The sequence below is a fragment of the Salmo salar genome, chromosome ssa14, assembly GCF_905237065.1.
Source record: "Salmo salar chromosome ssa14, Ssal_v3.1, whole genome shotgun sequence".
In the NCBI taxonomy this organism is placed as follows: domain Eukaryota; kingdom Metazoa; phylum Chordata; class Actinopteri; order Salmoniformes; family Salmonidae; genus Salmo; species Salmo salar.
The window spans coordinates 11,076,802-11,098,042 of record NC_059455.1 but is presented as its reverse complement, the minus strand read 5'-3'; the positions used below and the strand labels follow the sequence as shown (position 1 = coordinate 11,098,042).

The 21,241-nt window shown below is 42.8% G+C and overlaps 1 protein-coding gene across 2 annotated transcripts; it reads right to left on the bottom strand.

The window, feature by feature from the left end:
- Nucleotides 1–557: 557 nt before the first annotated feature.
- agxtb (alanine--glyoxylate and serine--pyruvate aminotransferase b) lies at nt 558–16,061 on the bottom strand. 2 transcript variants are annotated; one of them, XM_045693865.1, is made up of 11 exons: nt 15,999–16,061; nt 11,474–11,666; nt 11,260–11,324; nt 10,212–10,312; nt 10,017–10,087; nt 9,844–9,928; nt 9,613–9,711; nt 9,431–9,500; nt 3,988–4,083; nt 3,597–3,725; nt 558–949 (listed from the first exon to the last, which is right to left on the bottom strand). In XM_045693865.1, exons 1-11 carry the CDS (start codon nt 16,005–16,007, stop codon nt 842–844), a joined length of 1,026 nt encoding a protein of 341 aa, XP_045549821.1. In that variant the 5' UTR covers nt 16,008–16,061; the 3' UTR covers nt 558–841. The 2 variants fall into 2 exon arrangements, with proteins under 2 accessions (XP_045549821.1, XP_013994912.1); XM_014139437.2 differs by lacking the exon at nt 15,999–16,061 and adding an exon at nt 12,075–12,463.
- Nucleotides 16,062–21,241: the final 5,180 nt, after the last annotated feature.

The window sequence follows — 21,241 nt, the reverse complement described above, 5'->3', positions numbered from 1 at the left end:
AGGATGGAGTTAACGAATGGACGGTTAATACTTAACACAGGCTACTGTTTGGCCGTAGCCCACGCCAAATACATGAAAGGTACACTACAAACCAACCGTGACCTTCTCTTGTGAAGCCCAGACGTAAGAGAGAGAACAATGGCTAAACCCGGTCTTAACTTCCAATGCTCCATCCCCCTGCCCAACCCCCCTTCACGCCCCTCCACCAACCACCAGGCTGCCCGGTATCAGAACATTCCAGGCATTCCCGTGATTGGCAGATAGCAGGTTGATTGGCATGACCCCGCGAACACTGGTAAGTACGACACAACCCACTAATAGCCTAACACACTCCTGTTATACCTAAATATCCTGTGTGTGTGTGTGTGTGTGTGTGTGTACAATATAGCTTATGCAGTGTTGAATCTGTTCAAGTTTATTTCTATGAGCAACCATTTTCTTATCATGCTGTCTGGAAAAATGATTTGAGGTGTGGTCAAATGTGTTGGCACTTACATCATTTGTCTTTTGAAGGCCATTTTTCCTCCCTGAATATGCAAGGTAACATGGACACAATGCAGAATTGTATATATTTTATTGACTCCTTGAAACATATTTTATATTCTTTCCCTGGAGAGCATTTACCATCTACAGTAATTACAAAGTCTCTATTAGAAAAGCAGTTGCAGGTGAATGTATGTCGGAATCTGTCTTTTTAAATTTGTGCTTCAAATCTCTGGGCTCACAAACACCCATGATACTACTTTCACAGATTGACACCTTTGTCCATTCATTCCAGGTGTCCTCCATCATGGCCGAATACATGTTTGTTTAGGGTATTAAAAGGCATAATAAACTTTCTTTATGCTTTGCTCTTTTTGCAGTTCTTCAAAGCGTCGGCTAAGGCAGCCAGTGCCATGTCTGCATTGGTCTTCTGGCAGTTGTATCCCATCAGACCCAAGCGCATCACCTGGGGTGAAACAAAATGGTGGACACATCACTGACAGAGCTCACATGAGAAATTCAACCATCAAATAATTGCTCAAGACACCCCAGTATGCAAAATTACATTTAAAAGATGTCTTATACATATACATATTTTCCAGACATTGAAATCAGGTGCATTTTAGGTGCTGAAAGAAAGGGAAAAATACATATTTTCCGGACGTTGAAAATATGTAATTTACAGACATTGAAAACATTTGTGTTTCTCTGTCATTGATTCTATGGCAATATTTCAACTGCTATACACTCTCAAGTAAGCGTTGTATCACAATAATAATTTATCATGCCTCTTAATAGAAAATAATAAAAAAGAGGAGCCAACTGAAGATTGCATATGGAGTTGGTTCCCCCTTTGCTGCTATAACAGCCTCCACTATTTTGGGAAGGCATTCCACTAGATGTTGGAACATTGCTGCAGGGACTTGCTTCCATTCAGCCACGAGCATTAGTGAGGTCGGGCACTGATGTTGGCCGATTAGGCCTGGCACGCAGTCCAATTCATTCCAAAGGTGTTTGATGGAGTTGAGATCAAAGCTCTGTGCAGGCCGGCCAGTCAAGTTCTTCCACACCGATCTCGACAAACCATTTCTGTAAGGACCTTGCTTTGTGCATGGGGGCATTGTCATGCTGAAACAGGAAAGGGCCTTCCCCAAACTGTTTCCACAAAGTTGGAAGCACAGAACTGTCTAGAACGTCATTGTATGCTGTAGCGTTAAGATTTCCCTTCACTGGAACTAAGGGGCCTAGTCTGAACCATGAAAAACAGCCCCTGACCATTATTCCTCCTTCACCAAACTTTACAGTTGGCAATATGCATTGGGGCAGGTATCGTTCTCCTGGCATCCTTCGGAACTGCCAGACGGTGAAGCGTGATTCATCACTCCAGAGAACGTGTTTCCACTGCTCCAGAGTCCTATGGAGGCGAGCTTTACACCACTCCAACCGATGCTTGGCATTGATGGTGATCTTAGGCTTGTGTGCGGCTGCTCGGCTGTGGAAACCCATTTCATGAAGCTCCCGATGGACAGTTATTGTGCTGATGTTGCTTCCAGAGGCAGTTTGGAACTCAGTAGGGAGTGTTGCAACCGAGGACAGATGATTTTTACATGCTTCAGCACTCGGCTGTCCCGTTCTGTGAGCTTATGTGGCCTACCACTTCGCGGCTGAGCCGTTGTTGCTCCTAGACGTTTCCACTTCACAGCTCTTTACAGTTGACCGGGGCAGCTCTAGCAGGGCAGAAATTTGACAAACTGACTTGTTGAAAAGGTGGCGTCCTATGTCAGTGCCACGTTGAAAGTCACTGAGCTCATCAGTAAGGCCATTCTAGTACCAATGTTTGTCTATGGAGATTTCATGGATGGGTACTCGATTTTATATACCTGTCAGCAACGGGTGTGGCTGAAATAGCCGAATCCACTAATTTGAAGAGTTGTCCACATACTTTTGTTTATATAGTGCATGTATTATTTCTCCTATCCATCACATGCACTTATGTTAGCTTTTTCAAAAGCTTTAACACAGGCAGCGATAATGTTCAGAATAAACCAACAGACCACTTCAACTACAATAACATTCTGAGTAACGGTTGTTATGACTGTGATATGTTGTTGTTCATCTGTCTTAGTTGAATGCACTGACTGTAAGTCACTCTGGATAAGAGCGTCTGTTGAATGACCTAAATGTAAAACTAAACGCTTGCAAAGCACGCTGGGTATAAACTAAAAAAAATATGTTTTATTGTCGGTGCTGTGAAATATGTTGTTTTTTACAGGGTCAGCCATAGTAGTACAGCGTCAGGAGTTAAGTGCCTTGCTTAAGGACCCATCGACAGATGTTTCATCTTGACAGCTCGGGCATTCAAACCAGCAATCTTTCGGTTAGTGGCCCAACGCTCTAACCGCTAGGCTACCTGTTGTCTCTTATTATTCTAATGAGCTCCGCCCCCAAACAAGTACACATTTGGTCAGTGCAGACCTGATCCAAATCATTACAAATCATAGACGTCTAGGCTATGTTTCACAAGTTTGAACATCATAGTTTAGCACAGTAGAACACAGTATGGTACGGTACAGGACAGTAAAGTTTTATTCAGTAGAGTACAGTTTAGTTCAGTAGAGTTAAGTAGAGTAAAGTACGGTACAATACAGTACACTATACTTTACTGTATTGTACTGCACTCTACTGTACTATACTTTTCTTTACTGTAGTGTAATTTACCGTACTCTGCTGTTCTGTACTGTGCTGTCCAAACTTGTGATACATAAATGTCTATGATTGGTTCAGATCTGAACCAATTATAGATGTCTATGTTTGGACTAATCAAGGCCTGTCCGGATGTCTGTGGACGGTGAAATCAAGGCCGGCCCGGACCAAAAAAAGATGGAGGACCAAAACAGGAGGACCAAAAGACGTTGCCTGATGTCAAATGCTTAGTGGGACAGCCTTGACAACAACAGGGTACTTTCTTCCCTACACTGGTAGTCTAACCATTCAATTTGTTCTACAGACAGGGTTTCAGCTCCCATATCAAATGCAATGGTTAATAAACAGATTCATGTTAGTAGTTATGTATAGGCAATCAGCTAGAACTTTAACATTCCCCTTACACTCACCATGCCAGTGGAGGGCCCCAGGCCCCCAGTCATCTCCATATTGTGGTGCTTCATAATGTACTGCAGCATCTCTCTCCAGTTGTAGCCCTCAGGAATGGAAATGGTGGTGACGGAGGGCAGCCTAAGGTCCTGCATGGACAAAATATCACAGTCCCACATTTAGACACACCTCTGTGAAATTCAAGACCAAGGAATTGCACCAGCCTTGAAATTGGAGGATGTTAAAAAAAGTGACACTATTATTGTAGAATGTAAATTGTTGGTTGACAGTCTGTCCGAAACGGCACTCTATTCCACACTGCACTACTTCATATCCAAATAGCATCTGGACAAAAGTAGTGCACCGAATAGGGAATAGGGTGCGATTTCAGATGCATGGCAAGTCTTTTACCTTGTTCTGGATGAATAGCTTGAGCCCCATGTCTTCCAGGCCCTTCCAGAGGTACCCTGCCACCTCCCTGTGGTGCCTCCAGGACTCCTCCAGTCCCTACGGGAAGACAAAGACTAGGTACTGATGGGACAGGCACAGTAAGCCTGAAATTGGTCCAAAACTGCTAGTAAATACATTTTATAGATTTAATAGAGAATTAGAAGCAATGTTCAAAGTAATCAGGTAATAGGACTGCATCATAATAAACATAAATACGGTTTATTCATTAAGGTTATTATTCCATTATGGAGAGCTCAGTGCACCTCATGGAGGGCTCAGTGAATCATATGTGCTTACTGTAAAAATGTTATTTATAGCCTGCCGTTTATTTGCTTAAATCACTGAACACAACAGGCACTTAATAGAGACAGGCTTCTATTTGAGCTAGGTATCCATTTCCTTAATGCACACAGCTTTTGCTAATTTGCATGGTTAATTGTTTAATCCCAGCATTCACTTCCTACATTTTAAATCATTTCTTAATTTCCCGCACTGTGTTATCATTTACACACTCACATTTAAACTCAGCAAGAAAAGAAACATCCCTTTTTCAGGACCCTGCCTTTCAAAGATAATTTGTAAAAATCCAAATAACTTCACAGATCTTCCTTGTAAAGGGTTTAAACACTGTTTCCCATGCTTGGTCAATGAACCATAAACAATTAATGAACATGCACCTGTGGAACGGTCGTTATGACACTAACAGCTTACAGACGGTAGGCAATTAAGGTCACAGTTATGAAAACTTAGGACACTATAGAGGCCTTTCTACTGACTCTGAAAAGCACTAAAAGAAAGATGCCCAGGGTCCCTGCTCATCTGCGTGAACGTGCCTTAGTCATGCTGCAAGGAGGCATGAGGACTGCAGATGTGGCCAGGGCAATAAATTGCAATGTCCGTACTGTGAGACGCCTAAGACAGCACTACAGGTAGACAGGACGGACAGCTGATCGTCCTCGCTGTGACAGACCACGTGTAACAACACCTACACAGGATCGGTACATCCGAACATCACACCTGCGGGACAGGTACAGGATGGCAACAACAACTGCCCGAGTTACACCAGGAACGCACAATCCCTCCATCAGTGCCCAGACTGTCCGCAATAGGCTGAGAGAGGCTGGACTGAGGGCTTGTAGGCCTGTTGTGAGGCAGGTCCTCACCAGACATCACTGGCAACAACGTCGCCTATGGGCACAAACCCACCGTCGCTGGACCAGACAGGACTGTCAAAAAGTGCTCTTCACTGACGAGTCACGGTTTTGTCTCACCATCGGTGATGGTCGGATTTGCGTTTATCTTCGAAGGAATGAGCGTTACACCGAGGCCTGTACTCTGGAGCGGGATTGATTTGGAGATGGAGGGTCCGTTATGGTCTGGGGCGGTGTGTCACGGCCTCATCGGACTGAGCTTGCTGTCATTGCAGGCAATCTCAATGCTGTGCGTTACAGGGAAGACATCCTCCTCCCTCATGTGGTACCCTTCCTGCAGGCTCATTCTGACATGACCCTCCAGCATGACAATGCCACCAGCCATACTGCTCGTTCTGTGCGTGATTTCCTGCAAGACAGGAATGTCAGTGTTCTGCCATGGCCAGCGAAGAGCACGGATCTCAATCCCATTGAGCACGTCTGGGACCTGTTGGATCGGAGGGTGAGGACTAAGGCCATTCCCCCCAGAAATGTCCGGGAACTTGCAGGCGCCTTGGTGGAAGAGTGGGGTAACATCTCACAGCATGAACTAGCAAATCTGGTGCAGTCCATGAGGAGGAGATGCACTGCAGCACTTAATGCAGCTGGTGACCACACCATACTGACTGTTACTTTTGATTTTGACCCCCCCCTTTGTTCGGGGACACATTATTCAATTTCTGTTAGTCACATGTCTCTGTGGAACTTGTTCAGTTTATGTTTCAGTTGTTGAATCTTGTTATGTTAATAGAAATATTTACACATGTTAAGTTTGCTGAAAATAAACGCAGTTGAGAGTGAGAGGACGTTTCTTTTTTTGCTGAGTTTATTTTGTCTTAGTATGCTTCTATAAAAAAATAAAAACCATTGACAATAATTATTCTCCTCTTTGACTGGGCATTTGTCAGTTTTTACTTTTGCCACTAGTGGACAACCAGACGATTTCTGGGGGCCTGTACTCCCGAAGTTGAATGTTTTTGTGCTTGCCAGTTAGCTAGCAGTTCTCAGTTGTTAGCAGCCAATGGCTGGCAGTTTCTTATTGGCGATAAAAACGGATTGGAGTCATTACTGAATTATTTAATGTATCAAATTAAACCTTGTAAACAAGACATAGTAATTCATGATAACCTCCTAAACAAATCATTTGGACCCAGCGTTTATTTGAAGCGGGTGTTTATTTACTGAAATGTGTGCCCTTGCTCGGCTATTAAAAGGGACAGGCGGCTATTTGAGACTCAGCATTTAATTTAAGTTTTACGGTAGTCCAGGTTTACAAGCCTATGAAGAACATGTTGCACGAAACAAATCTTCTGGGCAAGCTAATTCGCACAGAGCTCAGAGGAGAGACCATACAGCTGCACCGGTCCCTAACTCAAGTCTGCAGGCCATTAACATGGACAGGGCCAAGGCAGACCTTCTGAACCGACCCATTCACATGGAGGTCATAGGGGAGAGCAAGCAAGAACCCCTACCATACAGGACAACGGTGAACATGACAACCTAACATCTCTCACGTCACCCCGCTCCTCCGCTCTCTCCACTGGCTTCCAGTCGAAGCTCGCATCCGCTACAAGACCATGGTGCTTGCCTACGGAGCTGTGAGGGGAACGGCACCTCCGTACCTTCAGGCTCTGATCAGGCCCTACACCCAAACAAGGGCACTGCGTTCATCCACCTCTGGCCTGCTCGCCTCCCTACCTCTGAGGAAGCACAGTTCCCGCTCAGCCCAGTCAAAACTGTTCGCTGCTCTGGCACCCCAATGGTGGAACAAGCTCCCTCACGACGCCAGGACAGCGGAGTCAATCACCACCTTCCGGAGACACCTGAAACCCCACCTCTTCAAGGAATACCTGGGATAGGATAAGGTAATCCTTCTAACCCCCCCCCCTTAAAAGATTTAGATGCACTATTGTAAAGTGGTTGTTCCACTGGATATTATAGGTGAATGCACCAATTTGTAAGTCGCTCTGGATAAGAGCGTCTGCTAAATGACTAAAATGTAATGTAAAATGTTAAAGAGGTAAAATGACATAACTGCCATTCTAGTCAAACAGTATCTTTCTGCCTTGCCACAGAAGATCACTGTGTTTGTTGAAGATCCCATGCAGTACAGATCTTTATCAGATCATATGAACATGTCATTGAAAGTAGAACAGAATGTGCTAAGGACAGGCTGTACTTTCTTGAGAGGTACACTAGGGGACAGCCTAGGAGCTGTCAGCATATGGCTCATGACAGAGGCTACCCAAGAGCTAAGAAACTGCTCAAAGATAATTTTGGTAATGAATATCAGATAGCGTCTGCATTAATGGAGGAGGCCCTTGGCTGGTTAACCGTCAAGGCTGAAGGCCCCAAAGCACTGCAGGCCTTTGCTTTATGTCTCAGAGGGTGCTGAAATGCTATGGAGGAAATAGATTACATGCAGGAACGGGATCTTGCATCCAGCATGATAGTACTTGTCATGAAACTTCCATACAAGCTAAGAGAAAGGTGGAGGTCCACTGCCTGTGAGCTACAATAGCGACGGAGCAGCTGGGGCAAAATGCAGTGACCTAGTTCAGTTCCTTAAAAAACAAGTCAAGATACAGTATTTACTGACCCTGTGTTTGGTAACATTCAAGACTCAAGTGTCAACCGTGACAGAGGTAACATCAAATACAACCTTGCTAAACCCATAAACCACAAGTACACCTTTGCCACCACTGTAGCAACCGCTGAGTCAGGGTTCAAGCAACAACCACAACAGACCCAGGTGAATAGAAGCTTATAAACCCCATGTTAATCTGTCTGTACTGCAGTGGGGGTCACATTGGAACTGTGGCCATTACTAAAGGAAGTTGCACAGGGAGAAGATACAGGGGTCACATGAGCAGAGACTGTAGTAGGCGTCTCATATGTGTGCAACTAAGTCCACCTTCGTGTGCTTCATATGGAGCTACAGAAAAGAGGACCAGGAATATTGAGTCGGTGAAGAGAGGTTTGTTCTATCCATCATACCGGTTCATGTGAAATCCAGCAAAGGAAACAAGGTATTGCTAACATATGCATTCTTAGACCCAGGTAGCTCAGCAACATTCTGCACCGACAAGCTGGCTCAGCAGCTGAATGTTACAGGAACAAGAAGGAACGTCCTGCTGCGTACCATGGGTCAGGAAAGGCCTGTCACAGGTGAGTGGGCTTGACACCAACAAGTTCATTAAACTACCTGAAGTTTACACTCACAAAAACCTACCAGTGACAAAGGAAAACATTGCCAGACAAGATGAGCTGTCCAAGTGGCCATATCTGGGAGAGGTTCAGCTGTCACATACATGCTGACATTAGATTGCTAATAGGAACAAATGCATCACAAGTAGTGGACCCCTGGCAGGTGATCCAAAGTCAAGTAGAAGGCCCGTATGCTGTCAAGACCCTACTAGGATTGGGTTCACTTAGAGAATGCAGTGACCAACGTGACACACAGGTACCGGATGCAGCCAATAGGATCTCCTTGATCAACCAGCAGGACCCGACTAGCCACTGTGACACTGATTTCAGTGAGAAGGTGGAGAAGTCTCAAAGGTCAGAGCACAGCAAGTTTGCCATCTGAGGTGGCGAAACAGAGTGCATCAGCTAAAGCTACAAATGATGTCATACCCCATGTCATACACCCACACATTTTGGCTCTTTTCTAAACATGTTTTGATAATTGTTGTTGCCTCATGTTACATACAATAAGGGGCCGGTATGTAAGAGCCAAATAGCAGGTTTTGTTATTTGTATAAATTAGAATTATATTATTGTTTATATGCCATTCTGGTTGTTTGTCATATTGTTTGACTGATATTAATCATGTGTACGTGTCTATGCCTTCCTCTGCAGGCTGGAGATGGCTTCAATAGTCATGGGCGCAGAGGCCTGCTGGGATTAGCTGGCTGGAGCCCATACCGTCTTTTGACCGCGCTTCCTTTGTCTTTGTGTTATTGTTCAATTGTTTGATCCAAGAATTCTTAAGTTATAGCTTAAATATCATATTTTGATTAACTTTTTGCCACATTTTGTAGCCAAGATATGGAATAAATGTAACTTAATTTTTTACTGCAAACAACCTGTGAACATTGGATTTTTGGATTCATGGACTACACACGTCAGGAACGAATAGTCAGCTCATTCTCCACTGTGGCTATAAGAAAAAGAAAATAGGGTTTTAAAATTGATAGAAATAGCCACTACACCTTCTCAACAAGAATAGCAAGACTTTCCCTCAGGGAAAAGAACCCCGACACTGGTCCTGTATGGTGGTATCTGAAACGGGGCAAAATGAAAGATTGTTATTAATGTATTATTATTTCACCTGGTTAGGATGGGAGATTTTCTCATAACAAAGTACTGTTCAGTGATAATACTGTAGACTTACAGTCTGGCTGGTTGACCATCATTTCCCCAATAGTTAGACAAGTGAGCCATGTCAAAGAGGTAGGACACTGGTTTGGTTTTCCTGTTGAACATCTTCTGGCTGTATGGGGGGGTGGGGTGTTCAATAGGGAGTGTGTAAAGTCCACATTTCTCCAAATTCAAGCATTCATTTGGTCTCCGTTCAATCATTCCCCCTCTTTCTTCCCTCTCACACACACACACTAACCCTCACCATGCTCTTTCGTTGAAGGAGATGGGTGCTGTGCCAGGAGGTGCATTCAATGCCTTTTGAGAGCCAGTATACAGGATGTCAATATCTACAAAGACAAGAAAACGATGACATCCTACACCCATACACAAAGACAGACAGACTGAAAATGACATAGGTGTCTGAAGCTATCTTACTCTGCTGGTCCATGAAAATAGGCGACGCCCCAAGAGACGCGACAGCATCTACTAGAAACAGGGTATTGTGTCTGAGGAGAGAGACGAGAGAGGAATTTAGGCCTTGGATTTGAAGCCGCTGTCATCATCGTGTGAACTGAGAGAAATACAGTGGAGATATAGTGCAGTATGTTTTGAGATGGAGCGGAGTCTCACTTGCGGCAGAGGTCTCCAATGCCGTCGACGGGGTGGGCGAGGCCAGCAGAGGACTCTCCATGTGTGAGGAAGAACAGAACGGGCTTGTGTTTGGCCAGGGCCTATCGATAGACAGGAGATAGGCAGTCATAAACAAAATACTTTTGGCACTAAATGCCCTCCATAGTTAACCAAGCCCTTGCCATGTTGACTATATTAACTTAATATATAGGCTATATGACTGCAATCAGGGCAGGCTCTAGCCTTTTGGGGGCCATATGATATTTGGTTGGGGGGGGCAACCCACCAAGTGGACACATTTTTTTTTTTGCCCCCTCTCTTGTAGGTGGAGAAAAAAATATAAGAATAGAATATGTTTCTAAACACTTCTACATTCATGTGGATGCTACTATGATTACAGATTGTCCTGAAATAATCATGAGTAATGATGAGTGAGAAAGTTACAGATGCACAAATATCATACCCTCAAGACACCTCTCACCATTACAATAACGGGATTTTTTTTTTTGGGGGGGGGGGGCAACCATCACTCCTGTGTTCCAATGGCACGTTGTGTTAGCTAATCCAAGTTTATCATTTTAAAAGGCTAATTGATCATTAGAAAACCCTTTTGCAATTATGTTAGCACAGCTGAAAACTGTTCTTCTGATTAAAGAAGCAATAAAACTGGCCTTCTTTAGACTAGTTGAGTATCTGGAGCATCAGCATTTGTGGGTTCAATTATAGGCTCAAAATGGCCAGAAACAAATACTTTTCTTCTGAACCTCATCAGTCTATTCTTGTTCTGAGAAATGAAGGCTATTCCATGCGAGAAATTGCCAAGAAACTGAAAATCTCGTACAACGCTGTCTACTACTCCCTTCACAGAAAGCCCCCCCCCCCACACCAAAAAATGTGTCACTGTCCAAATATTTTTGGGGCTCACTGTATAAGTAGAGGTGAGGGTTGGTGACCTTGAAGTTGCCGAGGAGCCTGTATTGAAACCTGTATTGAACAATCTCTATGTGAATGCTACTTTGGTCGGCCTAATGTATTAACAAACAATTACCTTTTCAATTTCTTCATTGCTGAAAACTCCACCCGGTGCTTTTACCATGATGTGAACATTGGCACCTGGAATAAAGCCAGATGAAAGTCTAATATCCGGACAAAACAGATGTATACAAGACCATAAACAATGTTCTCAAATTACATCAACTCACAAACACTGGTCTTGTTTCGAGACTGCTGAACTCGTGAGTAAAACCGTGCGTAAAACATACCCATTCTTTCGGCGATTTCAGCCACGCGCTCTCCCCATATTCCATTGACAGCCACGAGCACGCTCTCCCCGGGTTCTACCGTGTTGAAGACGGCGCACTCCATGGCTGCGTGTCCGGAGCCGCTCATCGCTATCGTCATGTTGTTCTGTGTCTGAAAAGCGTACTGGATCCCCTTCTTGATGTCGTTCATGATCTACAAGCAACGTGTCAAAACTGTTGAACAAAACAGTTGTAGTTCTAGACCTACATAGATTCATTGTGAGTGGTTCATTAAATCCTTTGTCAAATGTTGATAGATCAGTTGTGAAGGGTAAAATGTGTCAAAATGTTTATTTGACGCATTCACGATTACACATGAGACTTGTTTTGATAATTCCATAAATTGCAAAAAAAAATATATATATTTTAATTCACATCTCAATTTAGAAATAATAAATAATATCCTAAATGTGTTCCTTCATATTGACCATGAATTTATAGGCGCACTGAGTAGTCTATAAATAACAGAACTGCTGGATAATGAAACCCCTCTTGCGGTGCCAAAAAGTAAAAAATAGTTATCAAACAATGAACTTATCAGCAATAGGGGTTACACATTTACCTCGTACATTTCTGGGTGCAAATGGCCGATAATTCCCCTACCACCTGCGGCTAAAACGCGGGGCGGCACGTTGGACGGTCCTGGTCCGAACAGGTAGCGGAAAGGAACCTCGAGCGGCCGGAGCATGCACTCCGGGGGCGGGATGGTCACCGAGGACATGGCACGGTCAAGGCGCGGCTGGAGAGGCGCGCTCATCGGGAGCAGTGATACCTCCACAGCCGCCTTTTGCGCCAGCAGCGCTCCCCTGCGAAACAAAGTCCGCTGCATCATCGTTAGCTCCTCGCTTCGGTGTTTACGACGACTGTGACTTGCACTGACAGACAGAGGGACTGGAGTCGACTTCGGGTTTTGGTGAAGATTTAAAACAAACAGGTCTTTGACCTCTTGGGCACCGAGCGTTGTGCGTCACGTCATGGACAAAACTGCACAGAGGTGGAATTGGCTCAAATGTTCTATATTATATTGTCAACCATCAACTGTTAAAGATTGTTCACTTTAACATACTTTTTAACATTATCGACCAATTATTAATGAGAGCATGTGATTCTCATAACCATATTCATGTGAAGGCATATGTTTCCTAGTTTGAATGGGTGAAGTTGTAGAGGGGGTTTATACTATTACCAATATTTGCTCATTTGTTAAGAGGCAATGGAATGCCTTTATTGGTAATTAGAGGCTATTTTACATGTGAAATGGTTTCTCCTTGGTCATGACATTAGAAGTTAGGCCTAACTGAACGTTCTCTCAAACACCTGTTGTATGGAATATTTTGGGAACTCATTTTTGCTATACAATGTTCACTAAATATCCATTTATCAATTGAAACATCAAGAAGCATAATGAAATGTATTTCAAATACGCATAGTATGAAGAACTTACTAGCGTGTCTACCATGAGAAAAGTGAAGACTTGCGCTTGGCACAGTTTGGAAATAGGCATGCTTGGATCCAGTTGAGTTTGGTTTTGAGTTGTTGCAGGGGGTGTATGCCCTGTTGATCTTTCCCACCCCTTGTGCTGCATTTGCTCAGGATTTTAGAGGAGTCTACCCTTTTTAAGTGAGAGGATTGGCTAAACAGAGGACAAACAAAGAGGCATGTGCCTACACACACATGCGATAGAGAGAGTGCACATTCACTTTCATGTGTACCAAATTAAATCAATATTTCACTCGTCTGTCTAGAGCCCTTTCCTCGAAAAAGTGAGTTAACACAGGCTTTTGTGGTTAATGGATCATTATTTAAAATGGAATTTGAGTTGGCCATAATTGAAAAACAACCTACAGTAACATTTCCCACTGATTCCTGTGTCAAGAAAAAGTAATAGAACAACTTTATACAGCTTATACTCAAAATCTTGGGGATCCTTTCCCGATATCGGGATTCATTGTCAAGAGACCATGGCGAGAAATTCAAAACTGCAAGAATCTAATAATTTAAATTTCTCAAACAATCAACTATTTTTCACCATTTGAAAGATAAACATCTCCTAAATCCAACCACATTGTCCGATTTCAAAGAGGCTTTACGGCAAAAGCATAAAGTTAGGTTATGTTAGGAGAGTACATTGAAAATAGCTGTGTAATGTTTTGTCAATTCAAAGACAGGCGTCACCAAAAGCAGATAACCAGCTAAAATTATGCACTAACCTTTGACAATCTTCCTCAGATGACACTCCTAGGACATTATGTTATACAATACATGCATTTTTTTGTTCCATCAAGTTCATATTTATATCCAAAAACAGCATTTTACAGTAGCGGTGAAATTCAGATTTTTTTTTCTCTCAAATGCTTCCGGTCAATCAACGTTACAATTTACAAAATTACAATTCGAAAACATTGGTAAATTATAATATTGTCATTCAAATAATTATAGTTTAACATTTCATAAATGCTACTGCATTGCCAGATTTCAAAATAACTTTACTGGGAAATCACACTTTGCAATAAACCGGGTGCTGTGCTAAGAACAATAGGCTAGGCTATACAGGTTAGCACCATCTTGTAACCATGTAATATCAATAATACTATTGTCAATAATCCCTTACCTTTGATTATCTTCATCCATTGGCACTTCCAGGAATCCCAGGTCCACAACAAATGTGGTTTCTTTCGACAAAGTTCATAATTGATGTCCAAATAACTCCAAGTTGTTAGGCTTCGGTGGCTACTAAAAAGTAGGGGGGGGGGAAGTCAAGACGAAAAGTTTAAAAAATAATCTATTTACGTTCGTTCAAACATGTCAAACATTGTTTAGCATCAATATTTAGAGCCATTTTTAACGTGAACCCGACCTCTCCTGTGTCTTGAAAAACGTTTTTGAAAAATGTCTCGCGTCACATGATTGCGCAGGTGCCGGCAATAATGAAGTGACGACATCCCAGGGAGGTCAACTTCTCTTCCTTGTCATCCGGTCTCTGTTCATCATAGACGCTTCAAACAACTTTATAAAGATCGTTGACATCTAGTGGAAGCCGTAGGAAGTGCGAAATGAATCCTTTCTCACGGTGTGATCTATTAACAATGACTCGAAAAAATAGTACAGCCACAAAATTCTTTTGTTTTTCTCAAGTTTTTGCCTGCCAAATGAGTTTTGTTATACTTACAGACACCATTCAAACAGTTTTAGAAAATTCAGAGTGTTTTCTATCCAAATCTGGTAATAATATGCATATCCTAGCTTCTGAGTTGGTGTAGGAGGCAGTTAAAAATGGGCACATATTTTTTTCAAAATTCTCAATACTGCCCCCTAGCCCCAACAGGATAAAGCAGAGGCTTGCTAGCTGTAACCAGCTCTTTCAGTGAAGAAAATCTCTACGTTACAGAGAGAACTTCCTTCGGTTCCAACCAAACAACAAGCTACAGGGCAATGTATAAGGCCTTATTATATATGCAATGGTTCAAGTATGATAATAATATTCAGCTAGGAACTCACTTAATGAAGGCCACAAAAATGACAACGAAGGAATTCAACAACCATGTTTCTGTCACTAACAAATACTGTCATGGGTGGTAACTCTTTAATTCAATCGAAAAGATAAGGTACACTGGGAAATTATTGGAGGCGTGGCTTAGTGAGGACATTAAATTTAAGTACAGTTTACAAAAAAACGGCATTTGTATTACGCATATGAAGGTAGTACTCCTGTATTCAGCTTTTTAAGTTTCTTAACTTTTTTTTAGGCAATCGGTTTCCTCAAAATGTTTGAGTAGCCATAACTTATCCAGTTTTACAGTATAGAATGCGTGGTTTGGAAGGCAACATCAGGCCTCAAGAAAGGTTGCAAAACTCTGCAAATATTTTTACAGTAATCTTCCAACCAGGGTTTCTGGAAAACTTACTAGAATTCTGCAACCCTAACGGTTCACATTACTTTGGCTTGCAAAGGGATGAGCAATTCCTATTGGAATCTAGCCAGCATTAGGCTAGCCAACAGTTGACATTTGTATTCACCCGCAACCTGCATTCATACTGACTGCCAAGGTTAATTAAGAAGAGTGGGCAAAAACTACCTAAGACATTTAAACTGGAACAACCATTTCAGTAACAGGTGCAAAACTTCAATGATTGGATTAGTTTAGAAACAATTATATATATTTTTATAGCATAATATTTAATCAATCAATCAATGTACATGCAAAAACACAGATATGAAAAACAATTGTAAAAAATATATATCTGCAGTAGAGAATGCTGGGAATCAAGGTCATTCGTTATCACAACTTACAAAAATTGAGTTGGTGTCACTCTCATTTACACTAAACAAAAATATAAACGCAGAATGCAACACTTTCAAAGATTTTACTGAGTTAAACTGAGTTACAGTTCAAAGAAGAAAATCAGTCAATTGAAATAAATTAAGCCCTAATCTATGGATTTCACATGACTGGGCAGGGGTGCAGCCATGGGGTTGCACATTTACCTCGTACATTTCTGGGTGCAAATGGCCGATAATTGCCCTATCACCTGCGGCTAACACGCGGGGCGGCACGTTGGACGGTCCTGGTCCGAACAGGTAGTGGAAAGAAACCTCTAGCAGCCGGAGCATTCACTCCGGCATTGTGTTGTGTGACAAAACTGCACATTTTCGAGCGGCCTGTTATTGTCCCCAGCACAAGGTGCCTTTGTGTAATGATCATGCTGTTTAGTCAGCTTCTTGATAACCCAGACCTGTCAGGTGGATGGATTATCTTGGCAAAGGAGAAATACTCACTAACAGGGATGTTAACAAATTTGTGCACAAAATTTGAGAGTACGTGCGTATGGAACATTTCTGGGATCTTTTATTTCAGCTCATGAACATTAGGACCAACACTTTACATGTTGCCTTAGTTTATTTTTAGTATAGATTTGAGTCAGTATCACATAAATATTTTAAGTAATAATGACTTTTCATTGACTTTGAGTACAGTGAAGTCATTCAGGATGGGAGTTTTGACCAACTTGTCGACTTAAAGGAGTTCAAGGAAGGAAGGAGTAAGTTAAATTAAAGGGGTTACTTGAAGGAGTACTATAATATACATTTGATTCACATCATAAATTGATCGATTGAATGAGAATACAATGTGACAGCCAGAACTCTATTTTGAGAAATCCATGCAGAAACACATGTAATAGGTATAACAATATACCATCCATTGTGAATGAATGTGTAGTGGACAGGATTAATAATTTAGAATTTTCCTCGCTTGATGAAACAAAGTTGTGAGTTTCTCGAAGTAGGGGGCAGTTCAATTGGCTTTGTCCAGTCTGGTTTAGCTATTATGTTACAACAGGATCTTGAACGATCCGTGTGCCTCCCTCTGATGTCACACGTGGTCAATAATTAGACAGACTGTTTATCTCTGTGGCCTTTGCGCTAGAGAGAGAGAGTGAGAGAGCACGAGAGAGAGAGAGAGAGAGAGAGAGAGAGAGAGAGAGAGAGAGAGAGAGAGAGAGAGCGAGAGAGAGAATGGGGTGGACGGAAGAGAGATAGAGAGGTGGGTGAGAAGGGGGTAAGAGGAAGTGAGAAAGAGACAGAGAGAAAGGGGAAGAGAAAGGGTATATTGATTTGGTTTGGGCAAAGAAAAAAGGGGAAATCAAATCTGGCATGATCATGAGCACTGTCAGGACACCTGTATTGAATTTAAATGTACTGGCCCCACATGTCCAAATTATGTGCCAGCTTAACACTGTTTGTCCTGCCTAAATCAGGTCTTTCCTTATGTGATGAACAGAAGAGCAGAAGTGGCGTCTGTCAGGCTATCAGTTTGTCACTATTGTCCATCACAAACCGAGCATACAATTTTTGTGATCCTTGCACAGGTCAGTACTGCAAAACAGGTTCACAAAATAGTGACCTTCAAACATTTGATTATTTTTTATAAGCATGTATTAGTCTTTAATATCTTTTGTCTCTACGCAGCACATTTTCAAATGACTAAAGATGTTAGGTAATCAGAATCATTACTATATTATGAGAGGAAAATGAGACATGATAAGGTTGTCATAGGTTCTTATGGCAGATCTTACAATGCATTATAACCACATCATAAAGCATTTGACGGTCTCCTAAACAACTGTGCTATTTTGTGTGTTTTTATTTGCATTGTTTGTAACCTATTTTGTACATAATGTTGCTGCTACTGTCTCTTATGACCAAAAAGAGCTTTTGGATATCAGAACAGCGAGTACTCACCTCGAACTGGACAAAGATTTTTTCTTTAATGAGTCCGATGCAAAGGATATACTACTTCTCCGAGACCAGGCCCGAAATCCCCGTCATTTGCGCGAAGAGAAGACGGAAATACAGGGGGCGGAGAGTGGGGTGCCTTGTGAGAATTTGTCGGCGAGTGGGTAGCCTCTACTATCCGTTCTATTGGCCAACGTGAAATCACTGGAGAATAAAATGGATGATCTCCGCTCGAGACTATCCTACCAGCGGGACATTAAAAACTGTAATATCTTATGTTTCACTGAGTCGTGGCTGAATGACAACACGGATAATATACAGTTGGCGGGGTTATCCGTGGGTTTTCCGTGCATTGGCAGGACAGAACAGATACGTCTGGTAGGACGGGTGGTGTTGGTATGTGGCTATTTATAAATACCAGCTGGTGCGCGTTGTCTAATATTAAGGAGGTCTCGGTATTGCTCTCCTGAGGTAGAGTACCTCATGATAAGCTGTAGACCACATTATCTACCGAGAGTTTTCATCTATATTTTTCGTGGCCATCTATTTAGCACCACAAACCGATGCTGGCACTAAGACCGCACTCAACGAGCTGTATAAGGCCATAAGCAAACAAGAAAATACTCATCCAGAAGCGGCGCTCCTAGTGGCTGGGGACTTTAATGCAGGAAAACTTAAATTCGTTTTACCTAAATTCTACCAGCATGTCACGTGCAACCAGAGAAAAAAATAACTCTAGACCACATTTACTCCACACACAGAGACGCATACAAAGCTTGCCCTCCATTTGGAAAATCTGGCCATAGTTCTATCCTCCTGATTCCTGCTTACAAGCAAAAACTAAAGCAGTAACTACCAGTGACTTGCTCAATATGGAAGTCGTCAGATGACGTGGATGCTACGCTACAGGACTGTTTTGCTAGCACAGACTGGAATATGTTCTGGGATTCATCCAATGGCATTGAGGAGTATACCAACTCAGTCACCAGCTTCATCAATAAGTGCATCAACAACATCGTCCCCACAGTGACCGTACGTACATATCCCAAACAGAAGCCATGGATTACAGGCAACATCCACACCGAACTAGAGGCTAGAGCTGCCACTTTCAAGGAGCGGGACACTAATCCGGACGCTTATAAGAAATCCCACTATCCCCTCAGACGAACAATTAAACAGGCAAAGCATCAACATAGGACTAAGATTGAATCCTACTACACCGGCTCTGACGCTCGTCAGATGTGGCAGGGCTTGCAAACTATTACGAACTACAAAGGGAAACGCAGCCGTGAGCTGCCCAGTGATGCGAGCCTACCAGATGAGCTAAATGCCTTTTATACTCGCTTTGAGGCAAGCAGCACTGAAGCATGCATGAGAGCACCAGCTGTTGCGGACGACTGTGTGATCACGCTCTCCATAGCCGATGTGAGCAAGACCTTTAAACAGGTAAACATTCACAAGGCCGCGGGCGAGACGGATTACCAGGATGTGGACTCAGAGCATGCGTGGACCAACTGACATTTTCACCTCTCCCCAACCCAGTCTGTAATACCTACATGTTTCAAGCATACCACCATAGTCCATGTGCCCAAGAAACCAAAGGTAACATGCCTAAATGACTACTGCCACGTAGCACTCACATCGGTAGCCATGAAGTGCTTTGAAAGGCTGGTCATGGCTCACATCAACACCATCATCCCAGAAACCATAGACCCACTCCAATTGGCATACCGCTCCACAGATGACACAATCTCAATCGCACACCACACTGCCCTTGCACACTTGGACAAAAGGAACACCTATGTGAGAATGCTGTTCATTGACTACAGTTCAGCGTTCAACACCATAGTGACCCCAAACCTCATCACTAAGCTAAGGACCCTGGGACTAAAAACCTCCCTCTGCAACTGGATCCTGGACTTCCTAACAGGCCACCCCCGTGGTCGTATGGATAGGAAGCAACACATCTGCCAAGCTGATCCTCAACATGGGGCCTCTCAAGGGGTGCATGCTTAGTCCCCTCCTGTACTTCCTGTTCACCCACAACTCCACCACCATCATTAAGTTTGCTGACAACACAACAGTGGTAGGCCTGATCACCGACAAAGATGAGACAGCTTATAGGGAGAAGGTCAGAGACCTGGCAGTGTGGTGCCAGGACAACAACCTCTCCCTCAACGTGAGCAAGACAAAGGAGATTATCGTGGACTACATGAAAAGGCGGGCCGAACACGCCCCCATTCACATCGACGGGGCTGTAGTGGAGCAGGTCGAGAGATTCAAGTTCCTTGGTGTCCACATCATCAACAAACTATCCCGATCCAAACACTATCCCGACTAACCTGTACCCCTTCACATTGACTCGGAACTGGTACCCCCTGTATATAGCCTTGGTATTGTTATTTGATTGTGTTATTTTGATTTGATTATCTACACCGGCTTTATGTAATAGTGACAGCTGTCCAGCAGATGGGGTTGAAACATTGATCTTCTACTACCCTCCTCAGCTTCCTCTATTTTTTAAATTGTATTTAACTTTCATTTAACTAAGTCAGTTAAGAACAAATTCTTATTTACAATGACAGCCTACACCGGCCAAACCCGGACGATGCTGGGCCAATTGTGCGCCGCTCTATGGGACTCTCAATCACGACCGGTTGTGATACAGCCTCTATGACCAGGCTCTGATAGAGAATATGATCAAGGATATTGTCTATTCAAAATGATGACTTTGTAAATTGATTTGAGAAAGAGCTTCATTAGAATATCTCGGAAGAGAACTACAGTATCTTGAAGGGAGGAAAATCCCATTCATATATTTACTTCACAGAGATCACTCACGAAAATACAAAGACAAGGAATTACATGGTGACTTCTTAGAATATTTCTAACATATCTCTGCTCTCTACTCTGTAATAGCGTTGCAGTCCAGTATAATACCCCAAATCCTTTGTGTCACTAGACCAAAAAAACATATTTGCCAGAAACAATGACCCAAATTGTTGACTCGTGTCCACACAGCTGAATACTTGAACTCGAACAACAAAGACTTCATTCACTGAACAGCCAGTGGATGCATGTTTGGTGTAGTACTGTATGTGTACATGCATTGACCCAGGATAGAATTACAACGTTACTCTCCACTGTTTAGCTTAGTGAGACACCAATGAGATCTACCCCACCTCAAAGCACTGTATCTGTGCTTTGTATAATGGCGGCAACACATGGATCCCTAGTCATTTCCTATCCATCCCAGCCTTTTCATTCCCTGTTTGCTCTCTCCATCAGTTCCCTCCTCCCTTCTCTGTGTTGCATCACTGGGTTCGCATGGTGTTCGATTATTTCATTTTTTTCTTCATTGTATTCACAGAAATGTCCCTGTATTGATGTGTAATATTGTTATTATTGTTGCAATACATTTTTTTCCTTCTTAAATAACTGATCTCTACTGCCTGCTTCCACTACGATGATGCTGATGTCATCACTGACTCCCA